The 15,521-nt window shown below is 38.7% G+C and overlaps 1 protein-coding gene across 2 annotated transcripts; it reads right to left on the bottom strand.

Annotated features, from left to right (window-relative positions):
- Positions 1–4,488: 4,488 nt before the first annotated feature.
- On the bottom strand, positions 4,489–14,104 carry LOC147852391 (uncharacterized). 2 transcript variants are annotated; one of them, XM_087334324.1, is made up of 7 exons: positions 13,843–14,104; positions 7,247–7,295; positions 7,041–7,111; positions 6,840–6,934; positions 5,140–5,207; positions 4,927–5,037; positions 4,489–4,690 (listed from the first exon to the last, which is right to left on the bottom strand). In XM_087334324.1, exons 1-7 carry the CDS (start codon positions 14,045–14,047, stop codon positions 4,552–4,554), a joined length of 738 nt encoding a protein of 245 aa, XP_087190450.1. In that variant the 5' UTR covers positions 14,048–14,104; the 3' UTR covers positions 4,489–4,551. The 2 variants fall into 2 exon arrangements, with proteins under 2 accessions (XP_087190450.1, XP_087190451.1); XM_087334325.1 differs by having other exon boundaries at positions 7,247–7,292; positions 13,843–14,103.
- Positions 14,105–15,521: the final 1,417 nt, after the last annotated feature.

Raw genomic sequence — 15,521 nt, 5'->3', positions numbered from 1 at the left:
CATCTGTTCGTCGGCCTGTTCGGTTGTAACCGACTTCGTGGGTTTGTTGTCTTCGTGTTCTTGTTGTTTGTCTTTGTTAATACATACATACATTCGTGTCTTTCTGTGTCGCTGTCCCACTTGCGTCTTTGCGTCGAAGGGCCGTGTCCCTGTGGATCTACGCTCGCACGTAGAGGGTCTCTTCTCCTTCCTCTCTTGCTCTTTGGTACAGGACCCCCGAGGTTCCGCCTCATTCCACGCATCGTCGAGGAAAACCTCGACAACGGTATAGCTGAAAAGCTAGTCGGATATACAAATGTTGATTGGGTCGGAGATGTGTTAGATCGACGGTCCACTTCTGGATTCACGTTCTCTCTAGGTAGCATGGCTATTGCGTGGAGCAGCAAAAAGCAGCCAATAGTGGCTCTGTCGAGCACTGGGCCTGAATATCTGGGCGCTATTATTGCCACCTGTGAAGCCATCTGGCTTCGGAGGTTGCTGCAAGACCTCTGAATCTAGGTACCAACCCCGATCATGATCTATTGTGACAAAGTAAGCAGCATACATCTCATTAAGAACCTCGTATTTCATGTTCGGACAAAGCGCATAGAAGTACATTATCAATTTGTGCGTAAGCAGGTCTTGAACGGTGAAGTTGAACTTCGGTATGTTCAAACGGATTGGCAAGTTGCTGACATCTTCACCAAGCCGCTCGGATTGGACAAGTTGCAACACTTCTCGAAGATGCTCAGTTTACAGCATCTCGACATGCCGCACTTGAGGGGGAGAACCGATACCGATACGGGGAGAACCAAGACAGGGGGAGACAAGAAGAAAAAAGAAGCCGAGTCGACCAAAGGAGTCGGCACATCCGGACAAGTCGGAGTAAGCGGCGACGACAGCAGAGTCAAGAGAGACAGAACTGACCAGAAGGAAAAGGCCAAGACCCGGGCATGGTCCGATGTTGTGAAGGGCCAAAAAACAGGAGACGAGTTGGAGACTACCAACTCGGACAAGAGCTAGAACGAGTCGGAGGCAAACAATTCAGTTCAACAATTTGATTCGGAGGAGATGGATCTATTAAAGGCCAAGCAGACGAGGAGACAGCGGAAGTCGAGGCCGATATGGAGGAGACGACAGGTTGACAAGTGCTAGAATTGTAGCAGCGAAGGAGCTTAGATGGACCTGTTGAGCACACAAGCCGATCGAGGAGGTCGAGGAGCGCTGAGCCGAACGGGTCGAGACGAGGATTGCGAGCGAGGCGAGAGGACACCAAAAGGAGCCAGGCAAAAGAGTCGGCTACCCCAGACACTAACACCACGATCCGACCTCAAGTTGAGCTTGAGGGGGAGCGTTGAGCAAACAAGTTCAACCAGTTCCGGATCGACTGAACAAGCCTGAGCCGAATCTTATCCGGATCGGTGTCCAAATAAGTATCTGGAACGGATGGACCAAATCGGTACGGGACCAGGAGCCGGACTCAAGTGTGAACCGGTAGGCCGTTTAGAGGCCTACTCTTCTAAACTACTAGGTAGGCATGGTCCTCGTAGTTAGTGTCAGCCGCTCGTATGAGCATTGAAGTACAGAGTACTTCTGTCAGTCCCTTGTGGACTTGTATAAAAAGTTCTTACTGAGCACATCCTATGTACATAGTGTTGTTATTATTTTGAATTTAGCTTTATGTTATTCTGCTCTCTCTGTCTCTCTCATGTACTATGTATTCTTAAGCTACCATTAAACTTTCATCTCTATTTGGCTATTGTTATCAGGTTGAGCCAGTTTATCTAAGCTTCCGCATATTAACTTTCACAAAGCCAAATGACCTGTTCTTTTGTCCTCCCAAAAGTGGACTCCAAAATCCCAAAAAGGACCCTTAAATGAGTTCTCTTTCCACCTTTTCTAAAGAAGCACCTCATTTTGCATTAAATGCAAATTAACCCCACTTTTTAGTAAAGATAAAAAATAAAGAATACTCACTTTTATTATAATGCTAAAATAAATTTAAACTCCACACCCTTTGAATGTGATGCTAACATAGATTCAAATTCCACATCCTTTATACATAATCAATGGCCTTAAGTTGCATTGAACCATACGTAACATACGTGCATTCGTATTAGAGAATGATTCAATCAAATGTGTATGGTAAATCATCTCAAAGTTGGATTGGATTGACTATGGTCTATATTATATATTGATTCACTCTCAATCCCAATAAGTGGACTCTAATCCATTTTGAAACACCAACATAAGTATGGTTGCAATATTTGCATTGTATCACATGCATGCCTTTGGGATTCTTCTTAAGAATCAAGACATCTCTATCCTCCTCACTTTAGAACTTTACAAAAAAATGAGTATGAACTAAGAGATTGAATCAAAATATGTCATTATAAATTATAATCAAATGTTCAAAAACTCATAAAACGTATATTCAAGAATATGAAGAAAACATGACATAGGCAGTAGTAGCATAACAACTTACCACTAGGGTGAGCTAATTTCTAATAACAAAGAAAGAAAAAAAAAGGAACATGACACTGGCATAAAATTTTGGCCATGACATGACACTAAAGAGAGGATATGAAACAATGGGGAATTGAACCCCCAAGACATAGGCAACAATAGGTTATAACTTATGCCCTTACTAAAACCCACCAAGTTTCCAAGTCAATATGTTGGTCACCAATAATACCATCATCATCGCAACCATCATTAATAACCACCACCACCATCATATGATGACGATTGGCACTAAGTACCCCATCTTCATGAATCATGATCACCATGTGCCAGACTTCATCAATAGAGGCCCCCATTTCTAGCGGTGTGAAGTCCAGCCTTAGTTAACAATAACAATAATAGGAAATCCAAATCTTTAATCAATCTAAACTACACATCAAAATCTAATGGGTTTCTTTTGAATCTTTGGTATCGATGTTGGTTTTTTTGGAGAGTCCAAGTTGATTATATTTTTAAGGACAAGAACTTTCTGTCGTGATCTTCAAAACATTACTTACTAAACCCTAAACCACAGGTTTTATGTAGTGTTTGATTATCGTGGAATTCATGCAATAGTGGCACCAATCAGTTATAACAACAATGTCAATGGAATTCATTGATGCTCACAAAATCATTGTAATTCAAGTTCTCTTCTTATATTCTATTATTCGCATTCCGCAACATCTCTCACTTTGAATGCATACAAAATATTGTTAGTACCTAGATTTTGAGATGATTGGCAAATTGTCCAATTAGCTTTTTCAGCATCTCCACTCCTTCCATAAATGGTTCATATTTTGTTGCTTTCATATATTTACAGCTCTTATGATAGTCAATGACAAACTTAATGGTGATTATTAACAAATATTTCCTCAAATTTCTATCATAGACAGCATAGACAACATGGTTGAATTAAATTTATGTCATGTACACCCGACTTCGTTTTCGATAACATTCCTACTGGTAACTTGGGTTTGATTGCCGAACTTGTAAAAGATCGGATCTCATATGCATTCATCCTATCTCGTATGCACTCTAGACTCCATAATATTGAAGGGTAGAGTACACGCCACATCATGAGCATTAGAGATATCCTAGGTATTCTAATACTCTTAAATTTGCTGTTAACAGTTTGCTGGTACCTTTCTCGATCCATTGGCACCATCACACACACATTCCTTCCATAAGAGTGATCGACATACATATTTATCAATATGTGGCAAAAGATTTCTTTGCATGAACTTTTGCTATCAGGGGCATATATATCAAACATATCAGGCATGATATCAAGGGTTAATCACTCTTCTTAACATAAATACACAGACAAAGAACCTTGCATCTTCAATATATAGACAGTTGTTACAGTTCCAACCATCGTCAATACACACCATCAGTAGGGCCAAAGAGATCAAAATGCTAGATTTAGACAGAATTTAAGTGAGTACTATAAACTTCTATTGAATCCCACATTGTTGAATCATCTTCAATATATAGACAGCTGTTACAGTTTTAGCCATCATCAATATGCACACCATCATTAGGGCCAAAGCGCTCATAATGCTAGATTTGGACAGAACGAAATTAAATACTAACATAAATTTCTATTGAACCCACATTGTTAAATGATCTCCTTTACCCAATTGTACACACATTATCACAATTGACCAATTCATCAAAGATTCATTAATAAATTACTCTAATGTGTTCTAATAATTAGCAAGATGTTTGATACCCATAACTAACATGATGTTCGATACCCATAATTAGTCTGATGTTTAATAAGTCAAATTCATATAAGTTACGATTTCCATTTGCTTCATTGGATGGTTTAAGAATACATTACGACAATGAAGGAAAAATTAATCAATTTGAGAATATTAACAATTAACATACCCCTTAGTTTATCTACACCAAGCATGAATGTGTGGATAAACTAAGTCACGAATTCGACACTGGGAATTGGAGAATTTTATCCTGAAATATGTCACTAGCTATGGGCACAAAACGATGACCTCATAACATCGAAAATACTTGATATGTAGTGTACAACATTTGAGGGCGTCATACTAGTTATAAGAGACTTTCTAGCAATTTTACATCGGGATCCACTTGTTCTGATCCCGAAGATGAATTGCCATTCCCCTCCTCGTATAGTGCTACGATTTCCTTACTTTTTTCCAAGATTGGAGGTGGAACAGTTGAAAGCAACCTGAACATGGGAACATCAACAATATTAAGTAGCAACTGGAATAATATCTTAGAGTGCAATCATTCACTCGGATTTTAGTATGATATTACATGGTTAATATCCCTCATTTTAGCGTCTAGAAATGTAAAACGGGGACAATGATGGTTGAGTGTATGAGATGAATTTAGATATCTTTTTAATTTTCCTTGTATGATGAAATAAGTCACGCCTATTGTCTAGTGATACTTTTTTATTACCTAGTCAAAGCACCAGATGCTGTGACAATTTTGTTCTTCATTTTCTCGATTGTTGCAGATGAGTTGTTTCTTGATGCTTGTTGCAGTAGCACATCAAGATCCTCAAGGGAGCTATTGACCAAAAGAAAAACTTCACAAAATACAAAAAAGTAGAGTGTTTTTCCCACATCATCTACATTACATACATATACATTTCATTTGTTTGCCTCTTACCTGATGCACAGGTTCACAGCTTCAAGAGCACTTTTGCCATTTCCATCTTCTGATGCATATTGTGCCACCTGTCAGGTAAAATAATTTTCATTAATTAAATAAAAAAGGAAATAATACCTGGGCGTACTGCTTTATCGACATTTTCAATCCTTGGGTTGTGAAAAACTGAATTTGTAAAGCCCAAATTTAAGGAGATTTTATTGGGAAGTTGCATCCTCTCATATACAATAACATCATGACGGAGTTATGCAAGCATGTCAAAACTTATCCCAGCCAATCCTGAACTTAATTAGGTCTGAACCCATGACCTCTCTATATCCTTGTACTTTACCACTCAACCTGAGTCCATAATCTTCAATAAGATATACAGTCAATTACTCCAAATGATGTCATATTGTTAGGTGGAATATACAATTTGGGTTGAATATGTATGCAATACACATGGACACGTATAAATACTTTCTGTCAAAGACAAAGGCAAAGCATCAGAGGCTAGCTAGCGTTTATTATTTTTGTTTGCCAAACACATATAATGAAATTCTGGAGGGAACTGACAAAACTACAGAAACATAACCAAGCAAGCAGTTGAGCCAAGCAAGCTGAAGATGCTTCTATTTTTGTCAAAACACAACTATATATATTGTATGTGAAAAATACTACACTGATACCACTCTCTCAGTCTCTTGCTTGTCTTAATTAACTATGGAAAAGAAACTACAACAAACTCAAGACCAAGAGACCACAAGGATTGATATGGGCTCATGATAGGAATCCCAACCCATCTCCAACACTAGTCACTACATGATGGACTTTCAAATTCCCCATTTTCTCACAACCCTCTCTGCCATCCAGTCATGTCTATGGATTAATTTGTGAAAGACATAATTTGTTTTGACACTGACAGGGCTCTTATGTCCTGCGAATGACCAATCAACCTGAGGTGAAGAATCAAGAAAACAAACAATCTCAATTTGCAATGCAGACAATCCGTGAATCTTCAACCAAACACGCCCATAACTTTTAGGAATCCCAAATCTAGTTCGAAATGCCGTTATCCTTCTTTGGCTAGCCAACAAGAATCTTGCACAGAAATCAACCCATTCCTTGTCATCCAATGAAATCGAATTTTGAATGAGTGTTAACCCTTCCAACCTAATACCCTTGATGTCCACGTCCACAAGATCTCCCTTTGCAAGAAATTTGTGATCTCTCTCTCTGGTGAAAGATGCCACGTATGTAATCCAACACCCTCTGCAAAGGGGTGGGACCAGGACGGCGGTGTGGGTATGAGCGTGGGACTGAGCATTGGTAGTAGGTGTGTTATAAAGGCAATCCTTTCACATGGTTCTTTAGCATGTAGTGTCTTTTTAACATTAATCACTTTGAAGCCTCTCATAGGATGATTTTCTATGTTATGAATTTCTAAACCTCATGAAACTCTTTTTACATGTTTACTTCCTTTCAGCTTGTTATATAGTTTCCTTTCAAAAGTTCTTCTGAAGGCAAATTTGCTAAAGTTTTATCACTTTTTCAAGAAAAGAGACAAAATTTTCTTTTTTAGATCATTGCCTTTGGATTAGGGACATATATTAGATTATGAAATTTATTCATACCTAGGTCCAAATTGATCATTATGTTAATGCTTCACTAAATGAGCAATTAGACAATGATCATCTATTTCAACAGTTGGACGTACTCACCGCCCTAATATTGGTGCGAAGGGATGATGCTGGACCTGAACGTAAATAAGATCGCAAACCACTATAGTCTGGATTATCGGACAATAACTTTGCTTCTGGAAATATATTAAAAAAAACATCAGTAACTCAAAGAAGGAAGTTGCTTGTTAATCAAACGATTGGCAAAAACAACACAGTCAACAGAGTGTCATAACCAGAAACCTAATTCTTGAAATTGAGATTGGGTAAGAATCACGGGAGGGACGTATGTATCAAGTGGATCGAGCTTTTTTCTGCATTTTTGAAAAAATAGATAGATAATGAGCTTATCTTAGCAGTAAATATATACATAATTTGTTTTCACCACTGATATGAAGGATTTTTTTAATTTGGTTTGTAAGACAGAAATAATGGTGAATAATGAAAACCTCTTAATATATTTGTCGAAGGCACCAGGTGCTCCTGTATCAGCTGCTGCTAAATGACAGTAGAATAAAAATTGAAGAGCTTTAAACTTCTAACCAAAATCATTAGCATACCAAAGCTCTAGGTACATGATGGACTTGCCAATATCAATATTAATTATGATCAAAATTTAAAATAGTGTTCAACAGGATATCCTCTCTATATATATTGTAAAAAATGCATTAATTTATAGTCCTTGCACTCTTCCAAGTAGATTGCCCATTTAAATAATGGTATGGCTTCATCCATACACAAATACCAATCATCCTTGACATTAGTAAATTCATCAACTATTTTAATACCAACCACCTGATATTCGCCATAGTCCAATTGTATTTGGTAATAATAGGTACATAATAATAACCAAAATTTGTTATGTATGCTCTATATGTAAAAGATGGGTATCAAAACCAATCTAGTTAACAAGAGCATAGTGAAGTTAACTAAAACTCTGCATATATATATACGTATATATATGAACAGCTGTACAACATGTGTATCCATGAAACATTTAAGATGAATAGAAAAAGTCATTTCATAAGGTTCTTACAAACGTCTTAAATTCTAATGAAGATGGATTGTGTAACATGAATCACTTGGATGGCTTGTAGATAGTGAAACATAATGACAATTGATGATATGAATGGATTGGTATATGAATCAAAAACATTGCTGATGACACAAAAACCTGAACCACTCAGGTGATAGTAGAGAGTGATTGATGTGTTTGGGGTCGGAGTCAGCCGGCCACTTAGCTACAACAGGCCACTCAGGAATATGATTCAAAACGACAGGAAGACAAATACAGAATGTAAAACAGAGACACACAATATTTTACGTGGAAACCCCTGAATAGGGAAAAACCACGGGACCCTCAGGGTGCCAAAATTTCACTATAACAGAGAGTGTACAGACACTTATAACCTCCCTAGATCACTAGGCAAATACCAAAATCTCAAAGGCCACAACCTTTGAACAGCAGTCTTTGTCACACTCAGTGGACGGAAACACACAGAAACAGTCAAGAAAACCAGATCGGTAGAACCTGATTTTTGGGGAAGTGGGGGACCACAATGCAAACTTCAGATGCACGCTTCTTGACAGCACAAGCAAAGCCCTAAAATCTCTACAGAGTCTCACCACACGTCCTTTGTGCATATATGTATGTATATATATATACATACATACATACATGTTTATGTATAAGTATATATAATTTCCACTTTTGGCTCCTTAGCCAATCTTTAAACGGCTCTTAGCCGTTAGCCGACTCTCAGCTCTCAGCCGATCCTTAGCCACCTTTAATTGAAAAATGAGAAGGCACATTTGTTCAATAAAATACATTGGTATGTCACAACAGGAGGGAGAAAATACAAAGATCGCTCATTTTTACATGAGGAGAAAGTTCCTCTTTATAAAGGCCAAGATCTGGCCGTTGGGCTAACTAGCTGTTGGAGCAACTAGCCATTGGGCTAGCCATTATAAGTTTTAATCATTCAACACTCCCCCTCAAGATGGGCAAAAAATATCCACGAAGCCCATCTTGTCACACAATCTAGTAAGACTTACTGGCCCAAGTCCCTTTGTACAACAATCTGCTACTTGATGTTCAGTAGAAACATGACTCAATTTTAATATTCCATTATCAAGCTTCTCCTTGATAAAGAATCTGTCAATTTCGATGTGCTTGGCCTATCATGCTGTACCGGATTGTTGGCAATGCTGATTGCTGACTTATTGTCACACCACAGCATCATCTGATTTTTTTGATTCACCTTTAGTTCTACTAGGAGAGTTCTCAGCCATAACATCTCCACAACTCCTACAGCAATAGCTCTATACTCTGCTTCGGCTGTTGACCTTGCTACTACTGACTGTTTCTTACTCTTCCAAAAGACTAGATTGCCCCCAACAAACATGCAGTATCCTGATGTGGATTTCCTATCATCAGCACAACTGGCCCAATCAAAACCACAATAGCCATCAATGTTAAAATGACCATGTTTTCTAAAGATCAATCCCTTCCTCGGGGCACCTTTGAGATATCTCAGAATATGGTACACTGCATCCATATGATCTTTCCTCGGATCATGCATGTTGCGACTTACCACACTGCAAATGAAATATCTGGACGGGTGTGAGTCAAATAAATCAGCCGACCTACCAATCTTTGATACCTTTCACAATCAACTTTCTCTCCTGCAAGTTCAGTTAGCTTGATCTTTTGGTTGATTGGAGAAGCTACGGGCCTACAACCCAACATTCTAGTTTCTGTGAGAAGATCTAATACATATTTTCACTGAGATAGTACAACTCCTACTCCACGCGCTAACTCAATTCCAAGAAAGTATCGTAGAAATCCTAGATCCTTTACGTCAAACTCTTTACCCAATTTCACCTTCAGTTGTGCAATTTCTCCTTCATTGTTACCCATGATAGTTATATCATCCACATACACAGCAAGTAATGTAGTATGCTCCTTGTGTTGTTGAAAAAACATTGTATGGTCTGCATTCGTTTGTTGGCATCCCATACCCACCATAGCCCTTCTTAACCTATCGAACCAGGCTCTAGGTGATTGCTTTAGTCCATAAAGTGACTTCCTTACTCTGCAAACCTTACCTACTGTTTGAATTGTACCAAAACCTAGGGAGACATCCATGTACACTTCCTTCATCAACTCTCCATGAAGGAATGCATTTTTTACATCTAATTGACTTCCAATCCTTATTCACTGCTAAGGAAATAAGCGTTCTAACAGTGCTCATCTTTGCTACAAGTGTAAAGATCTCATCGTAGTTAATGCCATATGTCTGACTATATCCTTTAGCCACCAATCGTGCCTTGTATCAATCTATTTTTCCCTTTAGGGCACCCATTTGCACCCAACCGCCTTCTTTCCTGGTGGTAGTGACACAATCTCCCAAGTTTTGTTCTTCTCAAGAGCTCCAAGTTCTTCTTGCATGGCCGCTTTCCATTTTGGATCTTCTTTAGCAACCTGCCAACACTTGGGTAAAGTGACAGAGTCTTCTTTCCTGGTGGTTGTGACACAATCTGCCAAATTTTGTTCTTCTCAAGAGCTCCAAGTTCTTCTTGCATGGCCGCTTTCCATTTTGGATCTTCTTTAGCAACCTGCTAACACTTGGGTAAATTGACAGAGTCTAATGATGCAATGAATGCTCTATGTCTAGCTGATATGTTAACCATAACGATCAGGAGGGACTCCTGCATTACTGCGAGAGGTTTGTTGGGGTAAAGGCCCTAAATGACCCCCTTATAGTGTGTACATGTATATAGGCCTATTCATAAAGGCCAAAAGTCACTCATCACCTTTTTTGTTATTTTTGGGCCAAGTTCAGTGTGAACTTGGCAAACCCTAAATGGGCCATATTAAACATAAGTTAAAAACTTTTGGATCTCACTTCAATAGGTGAGCTCCTCCAATTATTGCTCTCTCTCTCTCTCTCTCTCTCTCTCTCTCTCTCTCTCTCTCTCTCTCTATCTATCTATCTATCTATCAATCTATCTTTTCTACCATAGCTCCACTATCGCATCTAAAGGGCCTATACTAGGGTGAATCCTGAGTATTCCTTAGCCATATTGACATCAGTCCTAACCCTTACAAGGTCCTCCTAACCTTAGGAAACTATGGAGAGCATGAAGACAGAGATAAAGAAGGAGACAAAATGGAATGAAACGAGAATACTAGATTAATGTGTCAATGACTAGTGTTGAATCCCTTGAATGGGACCAAGGAGGTTACAAGTATTTATATTGTGAGTTGAAAACATGCATTAGAATATTCTGGAGAATATTCTAGAACCCTCTAAAATGTTCTAGTTCTAGAACTTTCTAAAAACTCCTAAAACTTCAAATAGATAATCTACTAATAATCTACTAAGATATACATAACATGACCATGTATTTGGATGTGTTGGTTAGAACATAACACTTGACTATAATACAAGAGGTCAAGAGTTCAAATCTTGACATGACTGTTGTCATGTCCGTGACAACATGTTGGAGTATGCTCACATCTACAAATTGTCTTATGGTTGCTACAGCCTTTCTATTAAGGATTCTCCACTCAGATTCTATTGCCCCTGTTGGTATTTCCCTTCTATCTATTGGCTCATACAGGTCTCTCACTATCAAGAGGTCCTCCATCTTAATTTTCCAATCAGAATAATTATTGGAGTTAAGTATAATCATCCCCTGAAACATGTTATTTTTCCCGTCCATTGAAACCTAGCTCTGATACCAGTTTGATGTGTTTGGGGTCGGAGTCGGAGTCGGCCGGCCAGTTAGCTACAACAGGCCACTCGGGAATATGATTCAAAACGACAAGAAGAAAAATACGGAATGTAAAACGGAGACACACAACATTTTACATGGAAAACCCAATAAGGGAAAAACCACAGGACCTTCAAGGTGCCAAAATTCCCTATAACAAAGAGTGTAGAGACACTTATAACCTCCCTAGATCACTAGGGGAATACCAAAATCTCAAAGGACACACCCTTTGCACAGCAATCTTCATCACACTCAATGGACAGAAACACACAGAAACAGTAAAGAAAACCAGGATGGTAGAACCTGATTTTTGGGGAAGCGTGGAACCACAATCCAACCTTCAGATGCACACTTCTTAACGGCACAAACAAAGCCCGAAAATCTTTGCAGAGTCTCATCTTAACTCTGCCTTGTTCTCTTCGTCTTCATTTTCCTGTCTATATTGCTACACTACACTAATACACGTCCTTTGTGCATATATATATGTGTGTACATATACATACACGTTTATGCATAAGTATACATAATTTACACTTTTGGCCCCTTAGCCGATCTTTAAACGGCTCTTAGCCGTTAGCCGGCTCTTGGCCATTACGGCCCTTAGTTGGCTTTCGGCCGAACCTTCTCCCATGAGGAGGGACACATACACAACAATGATTACATACAAATTACTTGGGTGAATGATAGAAAGTGGCATATAATGGCAATTATGATGGTTCCATTATCGTGGACATAGGTAGTAATTGGCAACAGTTCAGTTTGAGCCAAAACCAAACCATGAAATCATGGCTTAACAGCATGGTTTGACACAATTTGGTTAAGTTCCCAATAAGTCGGTTTTATTTGGCTAGGGGAGTTTAACAGTTCGATTTGACATTGTATTGGTTTAACAGTTTATTGTTTAACAAGCAGGAAAACGAGTCTCAAATGGCTTAAACAACTTAACCTTGTAAAAAAAAGTGTATCAGTTTAACAGCTTAAACGGCTAATGGGTCAACTTTACAATATTAATTGATGATGAAAAATGTTTCTTAAATATAAAGAATTGACAACGATGAAAATGTGCAGTTCATGGGCCAAGGATAACCATCAATAGTGATGAAACATGGTTCATGGGTGAACGGTACACAGTGAACATAAGCTAGTGCAAATAGATTATCACCAATGCATGTCTGTTGATTAATCATAAACATTGATCATGAAGTAAATCAAGAACCAATTGGAAGCGGTCAATAGTGATAAAATATGATGAGTTCAACTTTCAGCAAAAAGAACCCTTGAAGAATATCTAAGGTCACAACAGCCACAAAGGCCTAAATTCTGCAACATATTTTGCTAGTCACTTAAGCGATGATAGATAATAATGAAACATATTCAAATGCAATTTTGAATCATAAAATAAAAACCAAATCTCCAGGAGAAAAAAAAAATTGGAAATTTTTCTAACCAGGTTCACAATGTAGATAGTGACCAAATAGGTGTCATGCAATTCCAAGAAAAAAATAACACCTTATGTCTTCATTGAAAACATGTTTTGGCATGTTTTATAACCATGTGGATGATAATAGATAGTGAAGAAACACGTTTACTGCTAATTTGCGAGCAACAGAAACCCCTAAATCCCCTTCGTGTACCTCTTTTAATGTCTTCCCTAACTACTTGGATAAGGACAATTTGTATGAAGCATGCGCCATGCAATCCTGACAAAAAGGAACCCTAAATCTTCATCAAAAACTCATTGCACATGTTCCCTAACCACTGAGCAATGAAACAGGAGGCATACAACATTTTGAGTCAAAAACAAACCCCGAATTTCCACTGAGAATTTCATTCCCCATATTTGTAAACATGTTTTGACACATCAAGAAACCCCTTTTATCACGTTATATGACAACTTCGGTGATGATAGTTAAGGAAACATGTTATTGTCAATCTGGACAAAAAACAAACCCTAAACCTCAAAATCTTATCCAGTTCTGAGGAAACCAGAATCCTGAATATCCTGAATATCCTTTGTAAAGAACATGTTTCAGCATGTTTTGTAACCACTTGGATGATTGTAGACAGTAAAGAAACAATGGCAATGCAAATTCTTGAGAAAAAAAATAGCTAAAACTCCAATCAGGAACCCTCTTTTGCCATGAAGCAGCATACATTAAGAATTAAAACTATCTGCAACTGCCAGTGGAGGAACTGAATTGAAGACCTACTACTCAGATGTTTCTCTTCGTATTACATGGATAAAGATTCAATCACCCAAACTTACCTGCTGAAGTTGCAGAGATCGACAAACAGAGCATGTTTAAACCAACAGCTAGTAAGTTTCTTCTTCCCAATGATTCTGCTTCTTTTTCCTGAAGAATAAGGTTTGGTCTGGTGATCGATTCGCAGGTTATAATGGGTGAGAAGTGTTGTAACCGTGAGGATAAGGAAGAGTGCAGAGGTGGGACTTGGAAGGAGAAGGCAGCCATGGCTTAGTCACCAACCAGTTTGATGGGTGTATCAGTTTGTATGTATGTATGTCTGTATGTGTGTGTGTGTGTGTGTGTGTGTGTGTGTGTGTGGATTCTTGAGTTTAGTGGTTTGTGAAGGAAGGAAGGAAGGAAGGAAGGAAAGAAGGGGTGGTTCTCCAAGTAAAAGCAAATAATGAATGGAAGAAAGCTCCACCGTCCCTCTATATGTCCGCCCATCTCAGTACCAACAAGCTGCCAAACAAATTCTCTCTCTCGGCCCTTTGCATTGGATATATGCGTCAATCGAGCGGGTCCAATAAACTCTTGCATGCTCGTTGCGTGTCTATCGATGAGGTCAGTTCCTCACACTCTCGATGAGATTGATTTGATTGAACTCGTTTTGCATATCCGTTGCAGGCGTGGTTGTACTACTCTCACACTTTGGCCATTGTCAGCTTGTCGATGTATGAAAGGTCTAGCTAATTGTCGGCCATTATGTTTATCAACAATGACTCCCCGAAATCATTGGTTAGTCCATTTGCTAGGGAATCTTTTGATCTTCTCCTCATTTCTGTTGATTTGTGACTTGGAACTGCTACGCCATTATGTTTTGTCCAGGAATAATCAAATCTTGGATATGGTCAAACCTCTAACCATCCTCTGTATCGAACTACATGTTTGTTGATCATGGTGTTTGTTAGAGAATGATTGTTACAGGCATGACCATATAATATCCCGTGGTGAGAATGTACCATAGTATTCTATGCACGTGAATAATTTGTGAGGGTTAAACGAGAGTGTAAAGAAGGGGAGGATTAGTTTTAATTCTTGAGATTGAGACAACCCATTAGGCCAAGTGTGAACTTGTCTGAGAGCCTTAGGTCTGGCTATAAATATGAGGCCTAGCTACCCTCATTTCATCATCTCTTGACTACGTCGAGACTCTGTTCTTGTGGTGGGTGAACTCTTGTAGCAAGTGCACTAACACCAGGTACGACTCAACGCCACGATGGTGGTATGGGACGCCGATCGAGGCTCAAGTCCGTCTCGATCCATTCGCTCGGGGGTGGTCGGGTGGATCGACACCCTTCTTTCTCTCTCTCCTTTCTTATATATTTATCTTTACATCCTCATCCTATGCTTACTTTAGAACATAACTCTAACAATGACCAAAGTCTTATCCATTTTGTTTGCTAATGAATTGTTAAGCTCTTGGACATGGTCAAAACCTGAACTCTCCTCTTTATCAAGGAGTGGTCCAAATCCTTGCCAATGAGTTAGTTCAACAACTTAGGCCAATGGATCTATCAAGGTATTGATAAATTCTTAAAGATTCAAAAAAATGATAAATATTGTTGTGTAAGAGAAAGATATCCTAATGATATTTCGTCGCTTTTTTCCAATACCAAGATAGTGTAGATTGGGAAATGTTATGAACAATAGGTGCTACTCTTCATTCTCTAGAACAATGAATTTTGGAAATACTTGAGGA

Source organism: Azolla caroliniana, unplaced genomic scaffold (assembly GCF_043228905.1).
Source record: "Azolla caroliniana isolate FFs.n. ecotype wild unplaced genomic scaffold, voAzoCaro1.0.p SCAF_18, whole genome shotgun sequence".
NCBI classification, from domain to species: domain Eukaryota; kingdom Viridiplantae; phylum Streptophyta; class Polypodiopsida; order Salviniales; family Salviniaceae; genus Azolla; species Azolla caroliniana.
Note: the sequence above shows the minus strand (reverse complement) of the source record. Positions and strands in the feature narration are given on the sequence as shown.